General features: G+C 35.2%; 3 protein-coding genes across 3 annotated transcripts; 1 reads left to right on the top strand and 2 right to left on the bottom strand.

The window, feature by feature from the left end:
- Positions 1-327: 327 nt before the first annotated feature.
- On the bottom strand, positions 328-7,836 carry LOC129806588 (F-actin-capping protein subunit beta). The gene is made up of 3 exons (XM_055855282.1): positions 7,598-7,836; positions 6,860-7,444; positions 328-968 (listed from the first exon to the last, which is right to left on the bottom strand). Exons 1-3 carry the CDS (start codon positions 7,598-7,600, stop codon positions 732-734), a joined length of 825 nt encoding a protein of 274 aa, XP_055711257.1. The 5' UTR covers positions 7,601-7,836; the 3' UTR covers positions 328-731.
- A 65-nt stretch (positions 7,837-7,901) lies between these two features.
- On the top strand, positions 7,902-25,585 carry LOC129806571 (GPI inositol-deacylase). Its single transcript, XM_055855256.1, has 5 exons — positions 7,902-8,014; positions 8,090-8,111; positions 12,071-13,245; positions 13,304-13,454; positions 18,746-25,585. Exons 1-5 carry the CDS (start codon positions 7,902-7,904, stop codon positions 20,555-20,557), a joined length of 3,273 nt encoding a protein of 1,090 aa, XP_055711231.1. The 3' UTR covers positions 20,558-25,585.
- Positions 25,480-26,549, bottom strand: LOC129806589 (ras-related protein Rab-21). The gene is made up of 2 exons (XM_055855283.1): positions 26,315-26,549; positions 25,480-26,154 (listed from the first exon to the last, which is right to left on the bottom strand). Exons 1-2 carry the CDS (start codon positions 26,444-26,446, stop codon positions 25,600-25,602), a joined length of 687 nt encoding a protein of 228 aa, XP_055711258.1. The 5' UTR covers positions 26,447-26,549; the 3' UTR covers positions 25,480-25,599.
- Between the last annotated feature and the right edge of the window lie 211 nt (positions 26,550-26,760).

Raw genomic sequence — 26,760 nt, 5'->3', positions numbered from 1 at the left:
TCAAAGAAGCAATAATTCGCTTAATAAAATTATAAATCTTTACTTAATTATACAAAAACGAATTATATCGATATTCCTAATTAAGATAAACAACCAAATCAAAGTACACAAGATGAGTATTAGTTTATTATACTTGTGTTGCATTTGCATAACGGAGGCATTATTTTGCCTTAAAATCGACTTCAAAAGTTCTGTCTTGTAAAATTTTCAATTATTTCGCAAATTTTTCTTGTTAAACTATTTTTTTACCTTTCAAATCTCGATCTGAAAATTTTTTTATCTCTTTTACACCATTAAGAAAGTTTAATTGAATGTTGAAAACAACAATTTCTCTTAACAATTTATTCATAATTTATTCTCCTTGCTGTATAATTGTTACAATTAAATATTCTGTATCTTGTTTTAGCAAAAAAAAAAGAAATATAATGTGTGAAGTTTTACGGAATAAAAATGCATAAAATTAAAAATTGCATGAAATGTCCGAGAACATGAGGAATGGAAATGATGATATTATTAAAAAGAATATTATCATTAATATAAAATTAGTGCCGGGGATCTGCAAATCCATACACACATCTCATTATTCCACACAACAGTCCCGCGAAGGCGACTTGGTTGAAGCTCGAGGGATCTGGGAAATTCGCGCTGTCTAATAACAGATGATTTTCTTTTTTTTATATTTTGATAATAAATAGTGACCATTTAATTCATCCGAATCACTCTTCCCAGTCTCAGTTGTCACTCTTGTTCCTACGAGCAATTGCCGCGGCCAGATCCTGCTTAATGGCATCATTGGCACGCTGATCCACCAGAGATTGAGTGCTTCTCAGCCCATTAACAATATCCTTCGTCTTCCCGAAATAAATCTCATTGAGAGTGTTGCGAATCTTATTCTCCATATCCTCAACCATTTTGCCAATGTTTGCGATATGCGGACTGGATTCGCTCACATTGGCATCCTGCTCGATCTTCAGGAAAAAAAGGAAATGTTCAAGAATTCAAGAAGCAAAAAAAGGCAGGGGATAAACCCTTTTGAGCTTATGGAAGCTGTGATTCTTTCATCGTAATTTCGGTTCCTGTGCAAATTTCTCGTAATAATTATTTTTTTCCATAAATTAGAACAATAAAATAATAAGAATGATAAATTCTTGATCTCGAGTTAATCGATTTTCAAAATATTATATAAATATTCTATACTCTTAAGATCAGGTGAGTGTTGGACTGCGCCAGGGGTGTGTTCTATCACCATTGTTGTTCATAATATATATGGACAAGATTATGGAACGCAGTCGGGGGCAGAATGCGATTCGTATTGGGGATTTCAGGGTGAGCCATCTCCTCTATGCAGATGATTTGGTTCTTTTTGGATCTTCCAAAGAAAAGCTTCAGCGCACACTTGACCGATTTGTAAATGTTTGTGCCGAAACAGGTATGAATGTGAACGACAAAAAGTCGGAGGTAATGGTGATTTCCCGAGAATCTGTGGGATGCACTCTACATGTTAGTGGAGCCTCATTGACACAGGTAAAGAAGTTCAAGTATCTCGGGGTGTTATTCACGAGTGATGGTAGGATGGAGGCAGAACTCTCGTCGCGAATCGGTCAGGCTTCTGCAGTTATGAGGGAGCTTGGCAGAAGCGTGTTGAGGAAGGCCGAGCTTAGTCGATCGGCTAAATTATCGGTTTTCAAAGCTGTGTTCATTCCTATTCTCACCTATGGTCATGAGATTTTGGTAATGACCGAAAGGGTAAGATCGCGAGTACAAGCTGCCGAGATGAGGTACCTTCGAGCGGTTAAGGGAATCACTCGTAGAGATCGAGTGAGGAATGTGGCCGTTCGTGAGGAACTAAGAGTCGAGGAGCTGCTTCTTCGGGTTGAGAGATCACAACTTCGATGGTATGGACATGTTCAACGCATGAATGAAGAAAGATTCCCCAGAAAAGCTATGCAAGCCATTGTGAGGAGACCTCGGCCTCGAGGCAGACCTAGGACAAGGTGGCTGAATCAAATTCAGGATCTTGCATGGGAGCGCCTTGGGATCGAACTCGAACATCTTCCTGAAGTGGCGGAGGACCGACAGGCGTGGGCTGTTAACCTTGGTGTCATGGGCCCGCGACCCCAATAGGGATAAGCGGTTGAAAATGAATGAAAAATTAATACTCTTAAGATCACTGAGAAGAAAACGGGGGTGCGATTAACTTCTTTTCCTCATAACTTTAACACTTTTCAGGTGTAAAAATATATCAACATATTTTAATGTCAATTTTACACATTTGTAAGGGTAAAAATAACATGAGAAAGGGTAACTTTAACCCATAATACACCTAAAGGCGTCTTCTATACGGGGGGATTTCGAAATGCACCCCACTGTGCTATGCACCAGTGAGTCTCGGGAAATCTCCCGTAGTGGTTTATGCCTGAGATAAATTTTCTCCACCCTCTGTTATAAATTCTCAAAGTGTGCTCTAACTAAAATAAACGTTTGAACTTCGAAATGTTTCAAACGTCAGTCACACAGTGTTTTACAATCAAAGAATTTGTTAAAGAGTGGTAAAGTTAATATTTATGCCTGGTGACGAATACTTCATAAGGAAGAGGAGATGAGGCATCCATCCTCTATATCAAAACTGTCTTATCGCAGGATTTTATGCCAATATTGTTGCTAAATTCAGAAAATATCCTAAGTTTTTATTTTTCTATAAATCAATTTTATTCTATTTAACTATTTCTTTATTTCTATTTAATGATGTCTAGTTAACAATTCGACCACATTAAAAATATTAAACGATACATTCAGAAGAGAGATCGATACCGTGTTCCTATTTCACCTGCTTTTCGACGTTTGATAATTTAAAAATAGTTTAAAATCGCTTAAAATGTAAAAATATTTAAAGAACATAAAGAAATGGAGCTTTCGAAGAGGGAGATTTTAAGCGCCAAAAGATAGACAAAAATGCACCGGTCTAAAGCTCAGTGGGGGAATTTTGTTTCAAAATGGCGGTTTCGAAATAAAATCCCCCCGTTTAGATGCTCCCAAAAAGGGTAATATTTACACCGATTTCGGATCAATAATGCAGGGTAAAATGAACATTTCCGGAATGTTATTTTAACTTTTTCGGATTTCTCTCAGTGATATAAAAAAGAGATAGCAAAGCGTCCCAGCTTTGCAGAGTGCTCGAACTCACAAGAAAGAGGTCTCCGTGTTATTATTGTTTTTGTGCATATCGGTTTACTACCGAATAAATTGATTCATAAATGTAAAAACCCATTTCGAAATTTAAAAAAAAAAACTTAGAAAGAACATTTTAGATTTTAGCAATATTTTAGCATAAGTAAAAGGCCTACGAACAAACAAAAAAGTAGATTCCAGAAAGATATTTACAAGTAATTTACTGATTCATTACCGATTAAATTCGATACAGTCGGTTCGGAAATGTCAAAATTTTTCAAAAACAAAATCCAAATTTAAGCATAATTCGAAAGTGGTTAAACTTTGACCTTCGAAAATTTGATATCGAACTGTTTTCGAACATGGGTGTTGTTCAGGATGAAAAATGAATACGGAATAATCAAGAATATTTAAGTAAACGAAGTAAACTTTTTTATATAAAACCTCACTTCAAGCACTATTATTATATTGTTAAATCCTTAAACATCCTGTGAGAACAAAAGTGAAATTCAATCGATTAAATTTCACTTAAATTTGTTTAATTTGTTTTAATTTGCATTTCCTCGCAAGATGCTAAAAATGAACACTCCAAGACCCATAAAATATTGCTGACTAATTTAGTGATTGCAGTACCCAAGGATGGGGTATGCTATCTCCCTCACACTAAGGATCTATGGGACGAAAGTAATCGCAATGTATTTTTTAGGTTTTAAACTAATAGGGCAATAGTGTCTCATCCTTTAAGGACTCCTATTTTTCTTAAAAAATCAAATTTACTTTGTGCAAATTGCTCTTGAAAATTCCAGAATTATCAATATTTAACCTGGAATCTCAAGGACTTCTAGGACTGAAATTTAAACCAAACTACTTTCAGGACACTTAATTCCAAGGATTCATGCATTAATTCCTAATTCATTTTATAGTTTATTTAATAATTAAGGGAAAGATTTAAACTATTTTTCATAATCAGTAAAATGCAATAGCAAAATTGCACACTTTTTAAGGTCAAATTTAAGCATTTACAGATATAAAATAGATTTTTAAAGTTTAACAAACTATTTTTGAACTATTCAAAAATATATTTGCTTAATCAAAATTAAAAGATAATCAATAGTTTACAAACTATTGCAGATTTAAAATATCTTAATTTCCTAGATTTCCTATCAAAAAAGCAGGTCATCCCAGCAATAGGGAAACACGACACCGGAAAAAGTACAATTTTCGCAATTAGTTAGGAATTTTCTGTAAAAACATAAGGGCATGAGAAATTTTTCTCTTTTCCTTGTTCTTTCAATATTGTACAGTCTATACTTCTTGGTTTTTGATTGGCTCAGACGGCATATACAGCCTGGGAAGGAGCATTTTCACCGTTTGGCTCTTGAGGTTGGTCAGGAACAAGACAGGAACAGGGACAAGGACAGGAACCGGGACAAGGACAGGAACAGGGAACCCCGGGATTATCCACTTCGAGATTATGCCTCTGACAAGATTATGCACGTATCTTTGCCTACCATTGGGAGTTAATTTGTGAAAAGTTTTGAAAAATCCCTAAATGTATGCAAAATATTATTTTTAGAAAATAAATTTGAAAATAATTTCTTAAACCTCTGAGCACACCTTCTGTATTGGAACAATTTCATGAAATCAAAATTAATAGCTCATCACCCCGCCCGTGGGACCCAGAAAGAAGGAAGTAGGAGAACAGGGAGAGGGAAAGGAATCTATTGAGGAAAAATAATTTTGGAGGAATGTAGATGTAGGATGAGGAAAATAAAATATTGTCTTAATGAATGTTAACAGTGGCAGTAAAAAATTTGGCTTTTAGGTCCACTAGTGGCCACCATGAATGCTGAACTGTTAACATTTTGGGACAAAAAGTCAGATGTTTTTGTTAGACAATCAACCAGGATTGTTAATAGAGTTCTTAGTCAATTGTTTCCCAACCTGTTAACATCGGGATGTTTTTCTTTCTCAAATATTTTGCAAATGTCTATCTCATTCTTTCGTACTCAAAATTCGATTGAACTGAATTTAGATTTATTGAAAAAAAATGTCTATAGGGTAAATTAAGCTAATTCAAAACCTGCTCCAAATGGAAATTTTTCCCTACTCCAAATGGAAACTTCATCGTTTTCACGATAAATACAGTACTAAATTATTATTTATATATTTTCTATACCACAGTTTCATTATTTAGGTAATTTTGCTCCAAATAAAGCGAAATCCATTCATATTCACAAATTTTAATTTGTTAATTTCTCAGAAAAATTAAAAGTGTACCTTTTCACCATCGAATTTTTCATCGATCGATCGACCATGTTTTCCAATAAAAAACACAATGAGGTGACTGTTATTTCGTTTTGTTTAACATTTGTATCATATTTCTGGTTAATATTAGTTATTGTTAACGGTACGCGAAGTTTTCAAATGAAATAATTACCTATTTCGTGAACAAAAAGGGTTTTTCTGAAATGTCTGCAAATGTTTCAATAGGAAACCCCGGAAATATGTTTTTTGGAGATATTTTCTTATTATTTTAGATGGAAAAGAAGAAAAGACCAGGAATAAGTACAAATACTGCACTCAGGAGCAACTCAACAAGGTTTTGGAAGCCTTTCGTTGCGGTTTCAGTTACATTGTTTGTCTCCAATTAGAAACTCTCCCTTGTCTCCATTTGGATTAATTTGTTTCCAATAGAATAATTTTGCACTTGTGTGTTTTTCTTGTACTTAAGGAGTTTTCAAATTATATCTAAAGAATTTTCACTAAACAGTAACATTCTAGAAGAGTCAAGGAGCAAATTTATGTAATCCTCTTCAGAAAAAATATGAATTTAATGAGTTGAATCTTCTGTCAAAATTAAAGCGTCTGGAAATAGTTTTGAATTAGGACATTTATCCTAAGCAACTCGAGAAGAAATAAAGTTCAGAAGAAGTCTGTGCCTTTAATTCTGTGACAGATTATTCCAAATGGAAACACCCGCCGTATGCAGAGTTTCATGAAACAGATGGCTCCTCGACAAGGGCAGCGTCAGGCACGGAGCCCTGACAAATGAGCCTTAAGAAGCTCAGCCAAATCACTGGGCCAAGTGCATTGAAGTTAATTGAGATTACATGACAGAATAAACATAATTTTGGAATTATATATAGTTCTTTTCATGTCCGGTCACTTTTCATCCGATCTGTATCTGGAAAGTTTTTAAAAAGAAAATCGCATAATTTGCCTAGATGCTTGCAAAAAATATCTAAGATTTAGATGTCTTCACTGAGAAAAATCCGATTATTGATCCAAAATCGGTGTAAATATTACCCTTTTTAGGTGTATTAGGGGTTAATGTTACCCTTTTTCGTGTTAATTTTACCCTTGAAAAGGTGTAAAATTAACATTAAAGAATGTTGATATATTTTTACACCTAAAAAGTGTTAAAGTTATGAGGAAAAAAAGTTAATCGCCTCCCCGTTTTTTCTCAGTGTTTTTACAATAAAACTATTTCCAAGAATTAAAATTTAATCAATTTTTAAATTTTTAAAAATTTTAATTATTTTTTTTTCTTCATTTTTTTATTTTTAAAAATTTTAATAAAACGATCTAGGAAGAATAAAAGAAAATACTTTGCCGTTGAACCGCTGAATTACAATAGCTGTGAAAATGAAAGAACCGCAGCTGCAATAATTGAAAAAAATGGACTTACCTGTCGCGTGAGACTCCCGCCCAAATTCATCGTTCCAGAGCCCTGCTTATTGGTCTGCAACCACAGCATGGCCGTGGAAGTGAGCTTGTAGTGGGCAGTCCTTCCTGTGCTCTTCTCTTGCACCTCAACCACGTGAATTGAATCCCAGCATCCTTTGATCTTCTTGCTGCCATCGCCGGCTTTCTTAATCAAAATCACTCCGGCAAAGCCATGATCCAAATCCCACAAATATGCCGATGAGACCCCACCCTCGTAGTACATTTCACGATACTGGTCAAAGGCATGATTAGCCTCAATCTCAAGCTTCCTCAGTCGCTCGGATGGCATGGAACCATCTTCGAGCGGTGGATCATATGTATTTGACCATGGCGATCGGTATGAGTCACCATCGCGATTGTAGTCACACAACAAATAATCTCTACCAGTTTCCTTATCCTTGGAAATCTTCAGTGGCTGATCCACGGACGAGAGTAAATCCTCACAGAGTCCGGGAGCCAAATCGATGAGGTCAATGAGATTTTTCTCAATTTTCTGCGGTGGCAGACGCCTCATCAAATCCAATGCACAATCCATCTGCTGTTCCGTCTGTCCGGCATGAAGTACATACAGAAATTGATTAGATAAGGCTGGGTAATTGGGAATTTTAGCCCAAGACTTTTTTATTTGTTCAGGGCATATGGGCGTGACGGGCAATTTATGCCATCCACAGCCCTATTTTTAAGGAAAATTTCACATTACCATCTTCTATCACAGTTGCGGAATTGATTTGAGCAAATGATACTTGCAAAAACAGATAAAATACCACTGGAAAATGATAAAATTTACTATTTTTCCTGCTTCACTGCAACTTCCTGGGATTTTATTTGACATTCGCACTTTTGACATGCTGTCAGTTTTTTCTTTTCGAACATCACCCCCGCACGGAATTTCGAAAATCACAGTAGTACACAAGGTAGTTGTCAAAACATGACCCAACGGTGTTTATAAATTACCCAGAAATATTCCTTTACACAGCTAGTCAGTGCGCGAAATAGCCCCAGGCATGTTTCCCAAAATCTTCTTGGTCATTTCACTTCTGTGTCTCTGTTTCTATCTCTATGGCATCGTCACAGTGCTCACAAACTCAGAGAAGAACCTCTGTAAGATGACGTACATGTGAGTGGCATTTGCAGGAACAAAATCTCATTAATCTCTAATTACCGGGTAAATATTTGTGTTTTGGTCTTACAGGTACGAGTACCCGCAATTTGTGGTAAGTTCAGACACTGAGGAATCCTCAGAAAGAAGGAAAATTAATTAAATATTGTCCCTTTTACACAAGAAATCTAGAAATTTCAGTTGAGACACTTTTCTTTATCACTTTGATAATACAGTGCCCGCTTTGTAATCCGGATGATTGGGAGACAAAATGACAATGTCCGCTTCGTAATCCGGATGGATTTTTTGAATTTGTTCAACGTCTCGAAAATATAATACAAGATCTTTTTGTAGAATTGGAATAAAACTTTTAAAGAAGATTAAAAAGACATAATTAGAAAATTCTATGCTATTATACTTCATTTATTAAACAAAAACATCACAGGATAGTTCATTTTCATTGCTGAACACGCATGCATACATAACCTCAAAGGTATTTTAAATGTAACCGTCGAGAACTTGTCCGGATTACGGCGATCCGGATTAGAAAGCGGGCACTGTATTTGATTATTTCACTCATTCACTATTTTTACCTTGTAATTACCTGTTCAATGGCTCTGTGCCAATTTGTCAAAAGCGATAAAACGGGAAAATTATTGAGAGCGACCGGGTGTTCCAAATGCAATAGATAAGCCTTGTTAAATCCATTGGTTAAAAGATTCTTATGAGCTCCCTATAAAAAGCATATTACTAATTATTTGTTCTTCAAAAATTAAACAATTGGAATATTGAACTTTGTCTAATGTGAACCCCGCCCAAAAAGAATTTACGCCACGCCCCTTAGCGTTTTATACCCAATCGCATTTAAATATTTTAGATTATCAAGTTGTATGTTATTACACAAAAGACCCAAATAATAAAGTTGTTTTGAGGCCCAATTCGTAACGAAAAATTTTACAAAAAACTAAACAAAATAACGTAGAAACAGTATAAATTCATTTTTAAACAAAATTAAAGTATTGGGTTATAACTGGTTAATATTTAGCATTAACTCATTGAGGGTATAGTCAGGAATTTGGAGACCTTTTCAACGACCCCAAATAGTCAAAAATCGTGCTTGAAATAAGCTCTTTGTAGCCTATTTTAATCTTTGAAATTGAAAAATAAGCACTACTCGTAAAGAAAGTACAGCATTCCTATTTGAATATCTTGAGAAACAAAATGACAGATGTCCGCTTCGCGTTATCCGGATGGATGTTTTGCTTTTGAATTTGATCAACGATTCGGAAATATAAACCAAGATTTTTTTTTTGATTTTTTGTACAATTAGTATAGGGTAAGTGTACCAAATTCCGGCCAGCTTGCAATTCCGGTCACATTTTTTGTTCCTCAAATTTCCATGAATTTTTAGTTTTTGCATACTCTAGAGATTATTCAATGCAAAAGAATAACAAAAAATGTAGCTTCGACAAACGAGATGGCGTGAAAAAGGCATTCGAAGAATTCCGGAAGGGCAAGGAACTATGAGAATGAAGGTGGCCGGAATAGGCCGCCAATGCTATGTCTACATTTTACTCATTTTAAAATGTATTAAGAATGATTTTAGAAAAAATAAAGACGATAAACTGTTTACAAGGTTCCAAGTCCTTATAAAAAAGTAACAAAGAAAATCAATTTGTATTAAAAATATTATATTTCAAAGTTGAGACTTTATCGCTTGAATGCAACTATGCCGAAATTTGGCACATTTACCCTAAAAGTTTTAAAACAGAATAAAAAACATCATTTAGAGAATTCCATACTATTATACTTCATTTATTAAAAAAAAAACATCACAGGATAATTCATTTTTATTGCTGAACACAATATGCATATGATGTATACATAACCTCAAAATTATTTTAAATGTAACAGCTCACTCCGTTATCCGGTTGACAGGGGTACAAAATGACATTTGGGGTTTTTGAATCTTGTCAACGGTTTCTCTATTTTGCACTGTGTGAGTTTATTTTCTGTCGAAAAACAACAAAATTTGTTGTGTGTTTATGTTTCATTTTGTACACAATTAAGTATCAAAGGCTTTGATAAAGTGAAAATAACATTTCAATTTATGCTGGACAAGCTGCGTACTTAGTTTGAATTCATCAACCGTCAATGTTTGGCAGCTGTCAGCCGGATATCGAAGTGTCGAATATCTGAGAGAGCTGTATATCAATTTGACAAATCATTTTCTCGCATTTTATATGGAAAAACACCCTTTTGACAAAACTTCCATATTCTGTATGGAAGAATATCCTTTTGACAAACTTGTCTTGTTAATTTGACAAACCTTTGTTTTTAAAAGTATTTCCAGTTAATCTCTTTAAATAGCGGATGAAAACTAGATTATTCAATTAAATATATAAATATTATATATAAAAAGTGGGCGTGGACTTCGAGGGGCGTGTCAGTACATGTTTTGTCTTTACAAATATTTAAAGAAACCTTTCAAGTTTCACGATGTTTGTCAGTCTGTCCGTCCGGCTGTCGCCAGCTCTAGAAGGCAAACGGTTTGTGATAGCGACATGGAACCTAAGGGGAACCCTCCCCCCCCCCATAAGTCGACTCAAGGATCGTTAACATGCCCCTCATTTTTCCCCCACCCCTTCCCTTCCCATCCAAAACCACGCTTTTTGGGATTGCTCGAAAACGCGTCGTGCAATTTTTTCATTTTTGGATATGTTTTAGAGATTACCCAGGTGGACATTTCGTCCTTAGCCGAAAATACCGTTGAATCATTCCTAATAATGGTTTTTCAAGGTCAAAGGTTTAAAAGACACTAGAGAGCGCATTTTTCAACAGAATGGTATCGTGTTTGCGCTCGTTAGAAAGGTCTTGGAATTTCCTATAAAACTGAACCAATTCTAATGGGTTCTGAACCGGTAATGAACCGATTCATAGCTAATAACTAATTTTTATCTGAAAATCAATTCTATTACTTTTAAAACTATTCTTTTCTGTGATGAATCGGTTCAAATCGTTTGAAAACCGGTAAGTGATGCGAAAACTTTTGAGGTGTAGCATCTAAATCTTGAGTCTGAGCATATCGTAAAGCCTGGGACGCTTTGCCACCCCTTTTTTACTTACAATAACTTTTAGTACCTGAGTGTACTTGAAAATGAGACTTGAAATATTTCAAGTTAAAGTTCTACAAGTGACGTCTGATCTTGGAACAAGCTTTTTTTTAAATACTCGCATTTAATACTTTCGTCTTTAATATACTAATTTTCCGTTTTTATCAGTAAAGTGTCACTATTGCACTTCGTTTTTGTAACATATTGAGATTTAGAAGTATCATTTACTGAACATTTTTTCTGATTTTCTTTTAGTTGAATGTGGTACTGTTATTCTTTAAAAAAACGCCTTTATTACACTTAAAATTTCTCGGGATTTGCGATACGTTTGACATTGCATAAAGCTATCTCTTGTGTTTTTTCGGTACCGAAAATGCACATTATCCCGAAAATAGATAGAAATGGAAATATTGTGCTGACACGCCCCTTCTAAAACCACGCCTACTTGTTTATACTTCCTTAATTTTTAGGTAATTGTCACGCACGTGGGATTATCTGACGAGATGTGCAAAGGACAAAACTTCTCAAAAATGTTAAAAATGCTTCATTTAATAACGTTAACTTACGCTTGTTGTTTATGAAATTTTAAATGGGCGTGGCCTATTTTCTTTTTAAGAAAAGGAGAATAATAGGGAATAGCTACTCTTCTCTATGTTAATCCCTGTTTGTGTGCTGCTCAATTAATCGGTCTATTAAAATTTAATTAAATACCAATCAGTTAGTCCTTTAATAAAGGATACCCTTTCTGGTTCAATCTCCTAAAGTTTGTAAAGTAAATCGATAATAAACTTTCACTCATTCATGCCCATTGGATCATCTCAATATTTAATATCCATCTGTCCATACTCCCACGTCCTCTCAACATTCACCGTCTTACAGTATAGTGCATTAAAAATAAATGGTATTGGTCTTGGGGAAGGTGCCGTGTCCCATTTATATTTTTTTTTGTTTTGTTTTGCAGCGAATTAATTTTAGGGAAAATAGAAAATTTCCAAAGTACAATTTGTACGGTTATGCCGAAGGGCATTTGACGGAATTTGCCAGAAATGGTGATTGGAATGGGGCTCCGGTGTTATTTATTCCCGGAAATTCTGGGTCATACAAACAGGCTCGATCCTTGGCGTCTGTGGCGCTGAGAAAGGGTCTGGATAACAATTGGGCTCATCATTTGGATTATTTTACTGTGGATCTCAATGAGGAGTATTCAGCTCTGTTTGGGGGTGTTCTGGAGGAGCAGACGGAATTTGTGGGGCAGTGTATTAAGGAGATTCTCAATCTCTACAGAAGATTGCCGAATAGACCGCAAAGTGTCACAATAGTTGGGCACTCAATGGGAGGAACTATTGCTTATGCTCTTCTGAGAAATTCAGAAATTGCTCCACTCGTAGGGACAATTATTGCCTTGTCTGCTCCTTTGGACAAACCCGCCATCAATTTGGACGTCTACATAAATGCCTTCTACAGGAGCATCAATGAAAAATTCCAGGAGAGCAGAAAAAAGCGTCTGATTGGGAATCAGACAAATACTTGTTGTCCAGGAAGGCATGGGGAAATTTCTGAGGATCCTGAGGCATCTCCTGCAAAGGGTTTCGATGATAAACTCTTGATATCAATTGGAGGCGGAAGTAGGGACGTAATTGTCCATCCTGGACTATCGGATAGCATTTTCAGTGACATCCATACAATGTCAACTTCAGTTCCTTCAGTCTGGTTGACAACGGATCATTTATGTGCTGTCTGGTGCCTCCAGTCAGTTCTGGTGCTCAATAGATTCCTCTACAGCACGATAAAGCCCGTGAAGGGACGCGATGCCTATGGCAAAGGGCATCAGTTCATAGATGAAAAGGACGAAAAACTAGCCAAAGCTATGCATTACCTCAAGAAACCTTCCGTTGACCGAAGGCACAAGGAAGTGATTCTCGTGAGTGGAAATAGACTCGGAGATTGGGTTGAAGATTCAAGAAGAGTCTTCACGCATCAGTTCAAAGGAGGCCTCAACACGACAAGATTCCAAATGGTCCGGCTCACTGATCTGCCCCAATATGAACTGCTCAATGTTGAAATGATAAATCTCGAAAATGATGATTGGCTTTTTGGCTGCGCTGCCCTCGAAGTCATAGAAACCATGAGATATTGGTTAGTCCTCTCCTCCCTTTTTCCCTGAAAATCCTCCAAAATTTTCTTCTCTTTGCAGTTCAAGAGCAACGTCGATATCGGAATATGCAGAGAAATTGCCATCCCTGAAGCATGAGCGGTTGCACTTGAGATTGGATCTTCGGAAGCTGAAGGAGAGTAATCCGACGTGGACTCATTTCATAATTAGGATCTTGCCAACTAAACAACCAGTAAGTAAATTAAAATATTCTTTCAATTTTTTTTGCTTAGATATCTTCTCATTTTTATCCATTAAACTTTTCCTTAAAATGAACATCCGAGTTTAATCGAATTCAACGGAGTTAGAAAAAAGCATCGCAGTAAGATTCTTGCACTGCGAATATATTAATATTAGGGGAGGGTGGGGCAGTTTAACGACGGGGCAGTTTCGATTTTTGCATATTCTTCTTATATTTTTGAAAGGAATGGGATAAAACCTTTATGCTATTGAAGAGATAACTGAGACCCATGTTCATAAAAATAATTAATTTCGTGACTCTTCTCGTTTGAATTCTGTAATTGGTTTTATAAAACTGCATCAAAATGAACAAAATGTTTATTTTCAACAATTTCTAAACTATTGCACTTATCTATTGAAGTAACATAATTGTATTAAATTACCAGTAGTTTTATGTTTATTATAAGGCATTTAGCGTTGAATGAAATCTAAGACGGTTCTGACAATTTTGATTTGAGTTCCGAAACTTCGCGATAGGGGCAGTTTCCGCAGTTTCATGCTAGCACACGGAGAAGTTTCCAGTATCTAACAATTTACTTTTTTAATCAAAATTAACTTAAAATGATCATTGAAAACGTTTTGTAGCTGTTTTTGTCGATAATGGCTCGGGCACACCTTTTAGATCAAGAAAATTTCATGAAGTCGAATTTCGGATCCCCTTCTTTCTCACATGTTTTTCATATGCCCATCTCATTCTTTCGCACTCTTCTTCTTCTTTTAAACATCATTCCAAATTCAATTTAGCTCAATCGAATTTGGTATGCGAAAGAATGAGATAGTCATATGCAAAACATGTGAGAAAGAAAGGGTTTCGAATTTCGATTTCATGAAATTTTCCTGATCTAAAAGGTGTGCCGGAGCCATAAAGTTCGAAATTATGAAAAATAGTATTTCCTAAAAGTTCATAAAAATATTTAAAAAATAATCATTCAGTGTTTTTTAAGTGCTTGAAAATGATAAATTTAATTTTTATAATATCTTTTCAGAATGTTTTCAGCAAGATATTGTAAATTTTTTTTTAGTATTATAAAAATTCAAGACTTTAAAATAATATTATAAAACTGTTATACTAAAAAGGACATGTTCTAAGGCGATATAATGATCCAACAATGTACAGAATTGGCTTAGCACTACAAAAGACATTTCTTTCGTTTAAAAATTCAAAGAAAATTGCTCAATTAATGAGAAATAGGCTTGAAAATCCTTGGCGATATTTTATTTTCTCTGTATGATTAATTAGTGTTCAAATTCTGTTATAAAGTCCTTTTTCGACTATATTTTTAGGTTTTAGAGTCTTAGAAGACTTCAAAATAGTAATTTTAATCAATTCTGGTATTTCAATTTTCCTATAAACACGTTTTATCTTTCTTAAAAATTGCGTCATATTTATCTTGAAATTGCCCCGCAACGGGGGACTTTCACGCATTCTGCCATTCAAGTAAAATCATCTTCTCCACAATAGACCAATGAAATTAAAGGATTATTATTATTATTTTTATTAAACCCAAACCCAACTGTAATTCACAGAATATACAAAGTTTTACTTCTGTTTATCATCTTTTTGCAAAATGGTCTCAAAATCCATTTTGCAATTTAGGGGTGAACTGCCCCACCCTGCCCTATTGTAATTTTATTAATTTTCTTCAATATTCTTGCTAAAATTCTTTTTCTATCATGATTCTAAATGAAACAAAGAATAATTCTATTGATTTGGAATGGGGAAAAAATATTTCATCAGTCCAAAAACAAGCAGTCGCATTCTATGAAAAGCATCGGGATTACCTCTCTTTACTATATAGCAAATAGCTGAGGACTTTTAAAAAATATCTTAATTTCCTTCAATCTTCTACTTTGTAATTACGTACGAACATTTGAAAAAAATAATTTAGGAGTCAGGAAAAATTATTTTCTTTATGGGACACCGGTGTTCCAATCGTCCTTAAAGGGTTAAAACACTTTTTTAATCTTCCCCAGAGCTTTCGGTCCGGATCACCGGAAAATCTTCAATCATACACTAATCACGCCAGTTCAAACATCTAATAGAATCTCAGAGATCTAAAAATGTTTCGCGAAACATTAGAAACCGAAAAAAAGTTTCAAGAAATTCAAAGCCAATGATAAGCCTAGATCAGCTTATAGAGGTGTGATTCCTTCGTTGCAAATTCGGATTGTGGCAAACTTGAACGATATTTATACATAAATAATGCAAATTTCGTTTAAATTGTATTTAACTTATTATCGTTATTAATGAGGAAAATTGGATGAGAAATGCATAAAAGTGTCTGAAAATCTTTAAAGTCGATTATCTCGGAAACTATGAGAGATAGGGGCCTCAAACTTTACATCTGTTTGGAGTGTTTGGACCCTTGTTCAGGATTGAGATGTGCAAAATTTCACTTGGAAGTGAGGAAAATTAGGTAAAATTGCAAAAAAAATACAGTGCGTGAAAACACACCAAATATTTCGAAGTTTGCGAAAATCCTCGAAAAATACAGCGGTCCGCGAAACTCAGCAGCAAATTTTTATTTGTCCAATTTTTTTTTACTGGCAACATTTTATTTTATAGTGCTCATTTTGAGCTTCTGGCAATCAATTTTTTACTTTTTTACTGACTACTTTTTAATTTCCATTGCTCATTTCCATTTTTTTATTTCCATTTTCATTTTTTATTTTTTACTGACCATATTAAAATTTTTTGCTGACCAATTTTTATTTTCTTCTTACCAACTTGAGTACTCTGGAGGTTCTTGACAAGATATAGAAAAAAAACCTCAAAAGATCCGTGATTTTTGGAGAAGGGATGAAGAATCCTCTGACCAACGGTGGTAACTGAGGTGTTTCTGACATAATATTCAAGAAAATCCCAGAAGATCTGTGATTTCCTGGAGGATTAGGAATTGTCTCCTGACCTGGATGATGTTGTGGCATGTGTCTGTTATGATATACATGCGAATTGGAGCAGTTCTGTGATGTTGGGAAGGAAGAGAATTTTTCACCAGGATTGTTGTAATACATCAGCGTAATACATCGGTGTATTACGTCGGCGTAATACATAGCTATAAATGGGCCCTAACTCTGTTCGTCAATTGGACTACAACTTAAAGTACAATTGAAGTCGGGGGGGGGGGGGGGGGGGGGTGAATAATGGCCAGCGAGTGACAGATTGGCATATCGCGCTGAGCAGTCCGTGATCGCAATAAATAGGCACCCAAAGTTTGGCCTCTAGAAAAGTAATATTAAAAGAAAAGAGATAGCAAAGCGTTCCAGCAACATTGTGGAATGCTCGAACTCACTACTTTATCAAATGAATTAATTTTTTACATGATTAATGGATGCTTGTCCTGCTGCGGTTTGTTTACTTCCCTTTGTAGGTCATCAGAAAAGAACAATTTAAAATTAAAATGTGGTTAAAGTGTGCGCATTTTTTTCATTCTTTGACCTTAATTTGATAACCAAACCCCTAATTTTTAATTTTTAATCTAAAAAATCCTATATAGTAAGGTGGAGTAACTGGATCATTTTCCGTAGAGAGCTACTTAAACGCTTGTTTTTGGACTGATGATTTTTTTTACTTCTTCTAAATCCATAGAATTATTCACTGTTTCATTCAGAAACACTTTTTCGGCGGTTGATCCGCCAAGTTTGTTTTTTAATCACAGTAGCAAACATACAGTAATTTTAGAACAGGTAAATTTGCAATTTATCATCACGAAATTATTATTTTTTTTCAATAATATTATATCAAGCTTGAACAAAATTCTGTTAGATTGATGAATAATTTTCAGCTTAGATTTACCTTATTCACTTGGTAAAGCAACTTATTTGAAAAACAAGTTTAAAAACATTTTTTGTCCGGCAGGATGAAAGCGATTCAAGCGGAATCACAGGAAAAATTTAATCATTATAAAGCTTTGGATCTTACAAAGCATGTGCACTTTCTCCTAACCTTGATATTTTCAGGTGCTTTTGAATTTTATATTATTTCGAAAAAAAGTAATATATCTAAAAGAATCCTAGCCCGAAATAAAGAATGCCGTATGACGTCTCAAGATTCGTTTCTTAATTTCGATTTATGACAAAAATTAAAGTTGAATATCTCAGGAACGTATAAAGGTTTCTCTATACTTATTTTAGGAAAGCTTGAGCTTAAAATCACGCACAGCTCAATCTTAAAACGGTAAATGCACGCACAGCTCAATCTTAAAACGGTAAATGCGCTGAAAAATATGCACATCGCAATCATAAAACGATTAAGTTTGCGCTTAAAAAAGCGCATTCTTAACCGTTTTATAACTGAACTGTCTGTGTTTTTAAGCGCAATCTCAACTATTTTATGATTATGCTGTGCGTTATTTTAAGCGCAATCTTAACCGTTTGATGATTGAGCTGTGCGTGATTTTAAGAACATTCTTAACCGTTTATGATTTAGCTGTGCGTGATTTTAAGCGCTTTTACCGTTTTAAGATTAAGCTGTGCGTAATTTTAAGCGCATTTACCGTGTTATGATTGCGCTATGCGTCTTTTTTAATGGCAATCTTAGTAGTTTTATGATTGAACTTTGCGTATTTTTAATTTTAATGACATAACATGCTGAATTTGATCAAAAATATGAGTATTGATCAATTTATATAGCCAGATATTAGTGGACTATACAATAGCTCGTATACTTTCATATATTTATCAGTAAATAAATTTTTTAATTAAATAAAAGTCAGTTTTTCTAATAATTTAGAAGATATTTTTAGACAAGAGTAAATTTGAGCTTATTTTTATGAGAAAATGTTTCAAGGTTATATTTAAAAAATTATACTACTGAGCAAGTCTAAGAATTCATAATACAAAATAATATTTTCGCTTTATTAAATTTCAAAAAAAATATAGTTTTGGGGTAGAAGTCCTATCGTGGTAGACTTAACGAATATGTTATGTTGTTTGAAAATGCAATGAAATTTTAATTATTTTTAATAAAAGTAAAAGGCAAAAGTCGAAGCTGTCCTTTTCAAGGAAAGTAGTGCTCAATGTTGATCAACAGTAAAAAATCAAAATTTTGAAGAATGGTATTTTGATTAAGATTATTTTGAAAACATGCACAGCTTAAGCATGAAATGGTTAAGATTGTGCTGAAAACATGCACAGCGGTTAGACTTAAAACAGATGGTGCTCGTCAAAACCAGTACGGCAGTAGAAGTCCTATCGTGGTAGACTTAACGAATATGTTAGAATGGAATTATCCTTTTCTTTTAGGTGCAAATGAATGTGGATATTCACGCTGCCGGCGATCGTGAAGTGAAAGCCTCAATCCAGAGATGGTACTCCTACTCTCCACAAGTCGTCATTGAAGACACCGTCCTGGGCAGTTCATCGTACAAATTGTCCATAATGGGATTGGAGGAGGCGCATCAGGCCATGGAGCTCGTCATTCAGCCGAAATCGTGCTCAAAGCCAGGGTACCACAGTGTGGCCAGAGTCTGTGTACCATGGACAGAAGGGTTTGATCGTTATCACTATTTTACCGAAACATCATATGATCCTCTCTATCTGTATGTCCCAAAATCAAAGCCCCCTGGCTACAATTCAACTGTCAATCCTGTAAATGTCTTTCTGCATCTCGATCCCAATTGTAGGTACCGGGTGAGTGTGAGGAATTCCTTTGGTATGACATTGGGTAGAATTGTTCAGCAGTATTCTCATTGGTTACCTGCCCATCTTGCGGCTATTTTGTTTCTCTCCCTCAAGTATCAGATATCCCTGACACCGGGTCTGGAACCATTCAAATGTGGCTCCTTGAGGTGTGCCCTGATTAAGTCCACGCCTTTTTTTATTGTCTCAGCATCTCGGGTGTTTATTAAGGTAATCCTCTTGGCAAAGCAATTACCCGATCCTGATCCCTATGACCACTCAATTTTAATTTCTGTGATCATTCATGGGGCCTCAGTGGCCATTCTGACAATTCTAGTTGCAGCTTCTTGGGCAGGAATTTGTTTTATGGGTGAAACTGTCCACAAGATTCTGCTGAAGTTGATAAAGTTACCAATTCCCTCAATGGCATCACTCGTAATGTCGTCCTTTGAGAAATTTCCCCTTTCTGCAATTGTGATACTCATTTCCATTGCAATGGCTTCTTGTGGTGCTCTCAGTCTTATCCTGGCGTCTGGGATTTATTTTATGTTGATAACGAAGATGTACGAAGGGTATCTGGAGGAGTTTATCTTCAATACAGCCAAGGAGATTGCGGAGAAATTGTATGGGCAATGGAGGCGGAGGAGGAGCGAAGGTCAGGTGGAAGAGACAAATCCTTTAGTTGCAGCTGCAGAAGGTGCAATTGAAGGATCGTCTGAGGAAATTCCTGAAAGTCCAGAAACTCCTCCAGAGCCAAGTAATTCTCAAGAAGCTCCTCCTGAGGCAATTGAAGGTCCTTCAGAAGGAGCTCCTGAAGAAGGGACTCCTCAGGGAGAAAATGCCGAAGAATCCGTGCAAAGCGATGTCCAGGAGAATTCCGAAACGAAGGAAGACTCTGAACTGGACAAACTTCTGCAGGATTCATTCAGGCAACAAATGAAGTATGAAGAGAAGCGGAAGCAAGAAGAAGCTGTTCTTAGGGTTGAATATGATGCCATCCCAGAAGGTCTCAGCAGTATAAATTTCCATCTCTGTCTCTTCTTTATCTTGCTTCTGCTCACCATTATCAATTTGCCCACAGCCCTCACATGGGGCCGAAATTATCCCTTTGAGAAAGTTCTGAGCAATGATCCATCCTTTATTCCTGCTATCATTGTGATCATCTCCCTGGCTCCACTTTGGCAACTGTCAACGCCACGGAGTGTCCATGGATACAGGACTATTGGATGTGTTCTGTACGTAGCTGCAGCTACATGTATCCTCTATTGCCAGGATTCAGTTTACCGTCTCAATGGGGTTATCTGTGGGATCTTTGCCACAATCAGTATTCAGCAGACCTTCTCAACGCGCATCCAAGAAGGACTGCGCGAAACCATGAATACCGCCGATAGAATCTACTTGGACAGGATAAAGCATTTCCTAGGCGGTGATAATTAAGCAATACAAGTGACAGTTTTTTTTTAAGTTTATTTTAAGCAATCTAAAGCAATTTCGTACGCTTTTGAATTTTATGAATTCACATCGCCATTAAAATAGCGATCACAGCGCTCCTGGCGGCTGCTGGATGAATTTGTATTGTCCTGAAAAGTTTAGGTTACTAAAATCGTTCTATTGCGTCCAAGGGAAATTCAGTTGATTAGAAAAACGTCTGGAGATGTATTTTTTTATGGAGGGTCACCGAAGACCAGAAGTTGATATCTCTTACCGTTTGAGCTCTAAAATGGTGACCAATTACAAAAAAGACGCTTTGAGTTCGATCAGTACAATTAAGAAAGACAAAAATTACCCACAAAGTAATTATTGATTACGCTGGCACACCTTTTCAATTGAACGAAATTCAATCAATTTACGTATTGTCTAAAGTTATTCATCTTTGTATCCATTCAGTACATACAATTTTTTCCCATTTTGCCAAAAGCAAATTCCTAGTCCAGATAAAGGGTATCAAAAAAAGCGACTTGTGCTTCATTTCTCACTTGTGAGTTTTAATGAAAATCTATCTCGGGAACAGATTAAGATTTTTTTCTTGCTCTTTTTTTATTTGAAACGTAATTTTGTTCTGTTTAAAACTATTTACTCGATTGTAGATTCAAGTTTTTTTCGTAATAGTCTTTTAACCTTTTTTTTAAGAAAATGTGAAAATAGTTTTTCTGCAAAACCTCATTCTTAGAAATTTTAGTTTTTTTTACTATTTATCAGTATCATTGAGTACATGAAAAACTTAACTTTTAATTTTGAGTTTAACAGGTTTTATTTAAAATTTGAAAATGCAGTGAAATTTTAATTATTTTTAATAAAAGTTAAACGCAAAAGTGGAAGCTCTCCTTTTCAAGGAATGTAGTGCTCAATATTGATCAGCAGTAAAAACAATCAAAATTTGGAAGAATGGTATTTTGATTAATATTGTTTTTAGAACATGAACATGCACAGCTTAAGCATGAAATGATTAAGATTGTGGTGAAAACATGCATAGCTGTTAAACTTCTTAAAACAGATGGTGCTCGTCAAAACCGGTACAGCCGAGCACAGCTGAAGAATAAAATGTATAAAATTGTGCATAAGTCCTGCATAGCTCAAACAAAATTGAATCTAAATTTTTAACAGTTTCCTTAATCTTAATCTTTTATGTTCAACAGCTGTGTGCGTTTTCAGCACAATATAATCCGTTTTATGTTTGATCTATGCAGATTTTATGCACAATATCTGAAAAGTGAAATTGAGATTGAAAATGAAATTGAAATTCCAATTTTCATTTGACAGAAAGAAACAAATATATCTTGTTTTAGTTTGAAAGAGTAAGACGTAAAATTCCAATCAATTGAATTTTACTCAATTGAAAAAGGTGTGACAGCGCCATGAAAAATCAAATTTGGAATTTTCTCTACTTATTTTTTTTAGGTTTCCTACGACATATTGTCGTATAAAAGTAAATCCCGTTTAACGAGTGCACATTTTTACAAGTTGTGGTTCTTATTTAAAAAAAAAAATTTACAAGATCATGATTTTCTTAGTAGAGAGGTTATTGTGGAAATTGTGGTTATGTTGGATCTAACCTAGAAAAATTTTACATGAAATACAGTAGACTCTCTCTCAATTGGGCATTTGGGGCAAAATGTCATCCGGTTTATCGATAGATTTGGGCGTCAAAGGCTGTGTAAATTCCACAAAAGGCGCTCAATTATAAAGAATCACGATGAAATAGGAAGAACTACAGCGAATTTGAGCAAATTAGCTTCATAATTAAACGTGAAAATTGTCAACAAAATTATTCGCCCGATTGAAAACAAGCCGATTGAGCGAGAGTCTACTGTACTTGAATATTAAAATAAACACGTCTAAAATTTAGGCGTCTAGTAATTTAGGCATTTTGATTTTGATGCATAATGTCGCAATAACTTTAATTTGTAAACATGTTTCAAAATTACTTATGAGAGTGACAGAGATAACTACATGTCGGTCTCATTTTTTTCTCACTAAAATTTTAAAAACATATTTACAAAACAAAAGTCATTGTGCGCTAGGCATAATAAAACTACTTAATTTTATCTTTTGTCTGATTTTCTTATTTGTTAAACAGAAAGGAAATTGTGGTTATGTTAAGACTAGCCGGCCTAGCAATGTCAAATATACAAAATTTCTTCTGTTTGTTGATAATTTAAGGCACTTTAAAAACAAAAAGAATTTTTAAAAGGCCTAGATATCTTATTACTATCAAATTACCACGGAAATTGTGATTATGTTGGCCCTAACCTAAAATATTTCTATCAGAATGCTAAAAAACTCAAGAATCTTGATTCACTTCCTTCACTTCTATTGAGATTTTAAATGTGTCTTTCAATTGATACTGCATTAAGCCGTAACCTTAGAACGTTTTTTTTTTTTTGAGGTTAGAGTTTTTAAATCTCTGATTTTAATACAAGTTTGAAGTGAAAAACGTGCTGAAACACTTAATTTCTTTCTCAAATTATCCAAAATTGCCTTTTAAAGCAAATTAAGGTGTTTGTATAATTTTTAAGATTATAGAAAACTTCTAACCTAAAAATAGCTTACAGAAAAAATGAGAAATCTAGGCCTTGCTTTTCTATTATTTATATAATAGTATTATTATCTACAGCAGTAGTAGTTATATTATCTACAGGAGCTACATTACTAATTAGAAGATTTTCCCAAATTAAATTTATCTTAATTTTTAAAGGTTAGGTTTAACATAACCTAAAACTTTTCAAATTAATTTATTGGCGAAATTAAGAAATCGGAACTAAAGTACGGACTTAAAGAATCAAAGCGTTCTACTAAAAAAAACCCTTGTAAGATTACAGTCTAAGTGGTAACATTTACCAATAATAAACCTCCTTGTTTTAGACCCAAAAATTAAATACAAATTAAGAATGGCAGGAAATCGAATTTTGACATGATGGACAAGATAAGAATCACAACAATTAAATGATTTTCTTTAAACTGAAAATACTTTATCGTCGTAAAGATTTTATTCCTTTGAATTCGTTTGGAAGTAATTTTGAGTATCAGCCCCGCGAACAAATTTACGAAATTTGTTCTGCTCCTTTGAAATAGATTTTTTTTGCTTTTACTGGATACTAAATCGGTTTTAACTCCGTTCGTAAATTGGACTACAACTTAAAGTACAATTGAAGTCAGGGGGTGAATAATGGCCGGCGAGTGACAGATTGGCATATCGCGCCGATCAGTCCGTGATCGCAATAATCGGCACCCAAAGTTTGGCCTCTAGAAAAGTCATATTAAAAGAAAAGAGATAGCATAGCGTTCCAGCAACATTGTGGAATGCTCGAACTAACTACTCTATCAAATGAATTAATTACACAATCGCAAAGAAAGTGGCAGTCCTCGAGCAATTTCAATACTAAAAGTCGTTGATAATTTTAAAAAATGACATGGACTATAGCGACCTAAGCGTCAAATCTGGAACCAAATATGGACTATAGCGAGACTCTACTGTATGTTTTAATTTTTGAGATTGCTCGAAAACGCGTCGCGCGATCTTTTTCATTTTTGGATCTGTTTTAGATTGGATCTGTTTTTTTCAAAATACCATTGAATTATTCCTAATAACGGTTTTTCAGGGACAATGTTTAAAAAGGCTCTAGAGAGCGCATTTTCAGGCGAATGGGGTCATAGTTGGGGTCGTTGGAAAGGTCTTGGAATTTCCGACAAAACTAAACCGGTTCCAATCGGTTTTGAATCGGTAATGAACCGGTTCATAACCGATAAAAAAATTTATCTGAAAATCAATCCTATTACTTTTAAAACTATTTTGGGGGATCTTTTGAGAGATTTATGAATCGGTTCAAATAGATTAAGAACCGGTAAACGGTAAATAATGCGAAAGTACTTTTGCGGTATAGCATCTAAGTCACGAGTTCGAGCATTTCGCAAAGCCTGGAGCGCTTTGCCACCCTTTATTCGAAATTCAATTAAATTACTCCTGAGGTGTATTTCGGGAAATATACTGAGTGATTTATAAATCGATTCATATCGGTTGTAAACCGGTAATGAACCGGTTATAAAGCGATAAGTAGTTTTTGTTCAAAATAGATCTCTTTTTTTCAGTGCAGTAAGAAAATTGTTTGATGTAATTACTTCAATTGAGTTAGAAAATTGGAAAAATGAAACCAAATGAGATAAGTAACTTCACATTTTATTACACTGGCTTAAACGGAACCGGTTTTGAATCGGTAATAAACCGCTTCATAACCGATAACTAATTTTTATTCGAAATTCAATTATATTACTCCTCAGGTGTATTTTGAGCAATGTTTTGAGTAATTTATGAACCGATTCTTATCTGTTGTGAACCGGTAATGAACCGGTTATGACCCGATAAGTAATTTTTGTCTGAAAATCAATTTTATTACTCTTGAAACTATTTCAGCTGAGACCCGGTAAACAGTAAATAATACAAAAGTAATTTTGAGGTGTCACGAGTTCGAGCACTTTGCAAAGTCTGCGGCGCTTTGCCACCTCTTTTTCCAAAAAATTCTAAAGAGGCGTGGCTTATTGATTTCTCTCAAAGAGGGCAGGGTCTAAAAAAAAACAAGCGGGGCTTACTCAAAAACAAAAATACCTCCAATTAGATTGCAATTAATGCCAAAAATAAAGAGAGAAAATTTTAATGACGAAATAATTTGATAATAATCACATTGAAGCAAAAAAAAAGGTGTACTCCGAGTGTGAATTCTACGTATTTTCTGTGAAGTTCTGTAGATCTAGTCAAAATATTTAATCTGTTGATTTGGGGCACAAAATCACATGAGAGAATCGTGCAGAAAATCCATTCATCGCAATGTTTGGGAAGTAGAGAACGGAGAAGAAAGTAAAAGATGTTTTCTTAATAATGTAACATTATAATAATATTTACGTAAGGCTCTTAAATATTACAAAGATGTAATGTTAAAGTAAATATAACTGTGTCACATAAAAGACAAGAAACACAGGACTTTCACTTAGCTGGATGGGGCAGTGCCACCGGAACAGCAACGTCCAGACGTTCCTGAAGCATCTTCAAGGTGAACATCTCCGGCATCTTCGTCGGCTACAACGAGGGCTTGGGATCGTCTCATTGAGTTGTTGCGAGACAGGGCGGCATTTTGAGCCTGTTTAACTTCGTGGGCATCAATCATGTCGTTGGTTAGCTCCAGGAAGAGCTCATCGATGCCCTCGTTCATCTTGGCGGACGTTTCGTAGTGCTTTGCCCCAACGGCTGATGCATAGGTCTGAGCTACGTCCAGAGTCACATTGCGATCTTTTGCCAAGTCTGTTTTGTTGCCAGCTATGGCCAGGACGATATCCGTGCCGAGCATTTTTTTGAGTTCCTTCACCCAATTTTTAACTTTTTGGAATGAATCTTCATCCGTGATGTCGTACACCAGGATGGCTCCATTGGAAGAGCGATAGTAGATGGGACCCAGGGCATGGAATCGCTCCTGGCCAGCTGTATCCCAAATACTCAGATTTATCCGTCTCCCATTGACATTGATTTTTTTATTGAGGAATGACGCCTGGAAGCCGAAGAAGCCATACAAATAACAATTTCAGGGCATTTTGGGAGGTTTTTCAGGGGGGAATCTTTTGTGACTAATGGGTAGAATGGATTTCTCAATCTTCTGATGAATCTTAGTGATAAGAGATAAAGGAAAAACCAGACAAAATAGTTCTTACCTGAAGAGTGCTAATGTGTTTTGGATTGAATTTATCCTCGACGTAGCGCAGGACTAAGGATGTCTTGCCTACACATCCCTCTCCCAGGAGGACAATCTTGAAATTATATACACTTTCGTTGCTGCTGGACATTGTTTAACATTATCGTTGACTCCAGGAAATTGGTTGAAAAAAAATAAATTAATTCGGCGCAAGCTCCTTCTGTCAAATTTATGCTGTCAGTTTTTTTTGCAGTGAGAATTTTGACAATCAGCTGTTTCGAATGTCAGAAAAAGCCGCTTCCCGGAAGTCCAAACAACTCTGTCAATTTTCACCCAAAGTTGTCTAAAAAATTTATTTCACAGTGAAAAATCACAGGAAAATCTGTGAAAAATTCATTGAGAAATTTTCCATAGTTTGCTGAGGTGTGGCAAGGGATTTTTGAGAAAATTTCGTGAAAATTTGCA

Source organism: Phlebotomus papatasi, chromosome 3, assembly GCF_024763615.1.
Source record: "Phlebotomus papatasi isolate M1 chromosome 3, Ppap_2.1, whole genome shotgun sequence".
Taxonomy (NCBI): domain Eukaryota; kingdom Metazoa; phylum Arthropoda; class Insecta; order Diptera; family Psychodidae; genus Phlebotomus; species Phlebotomus papatasi.
The sequence above is the reverse complement of the archived record's forward strand: the minus strand, read 5'-3'. Positions and strand labels throughout refer to the sequence as shown.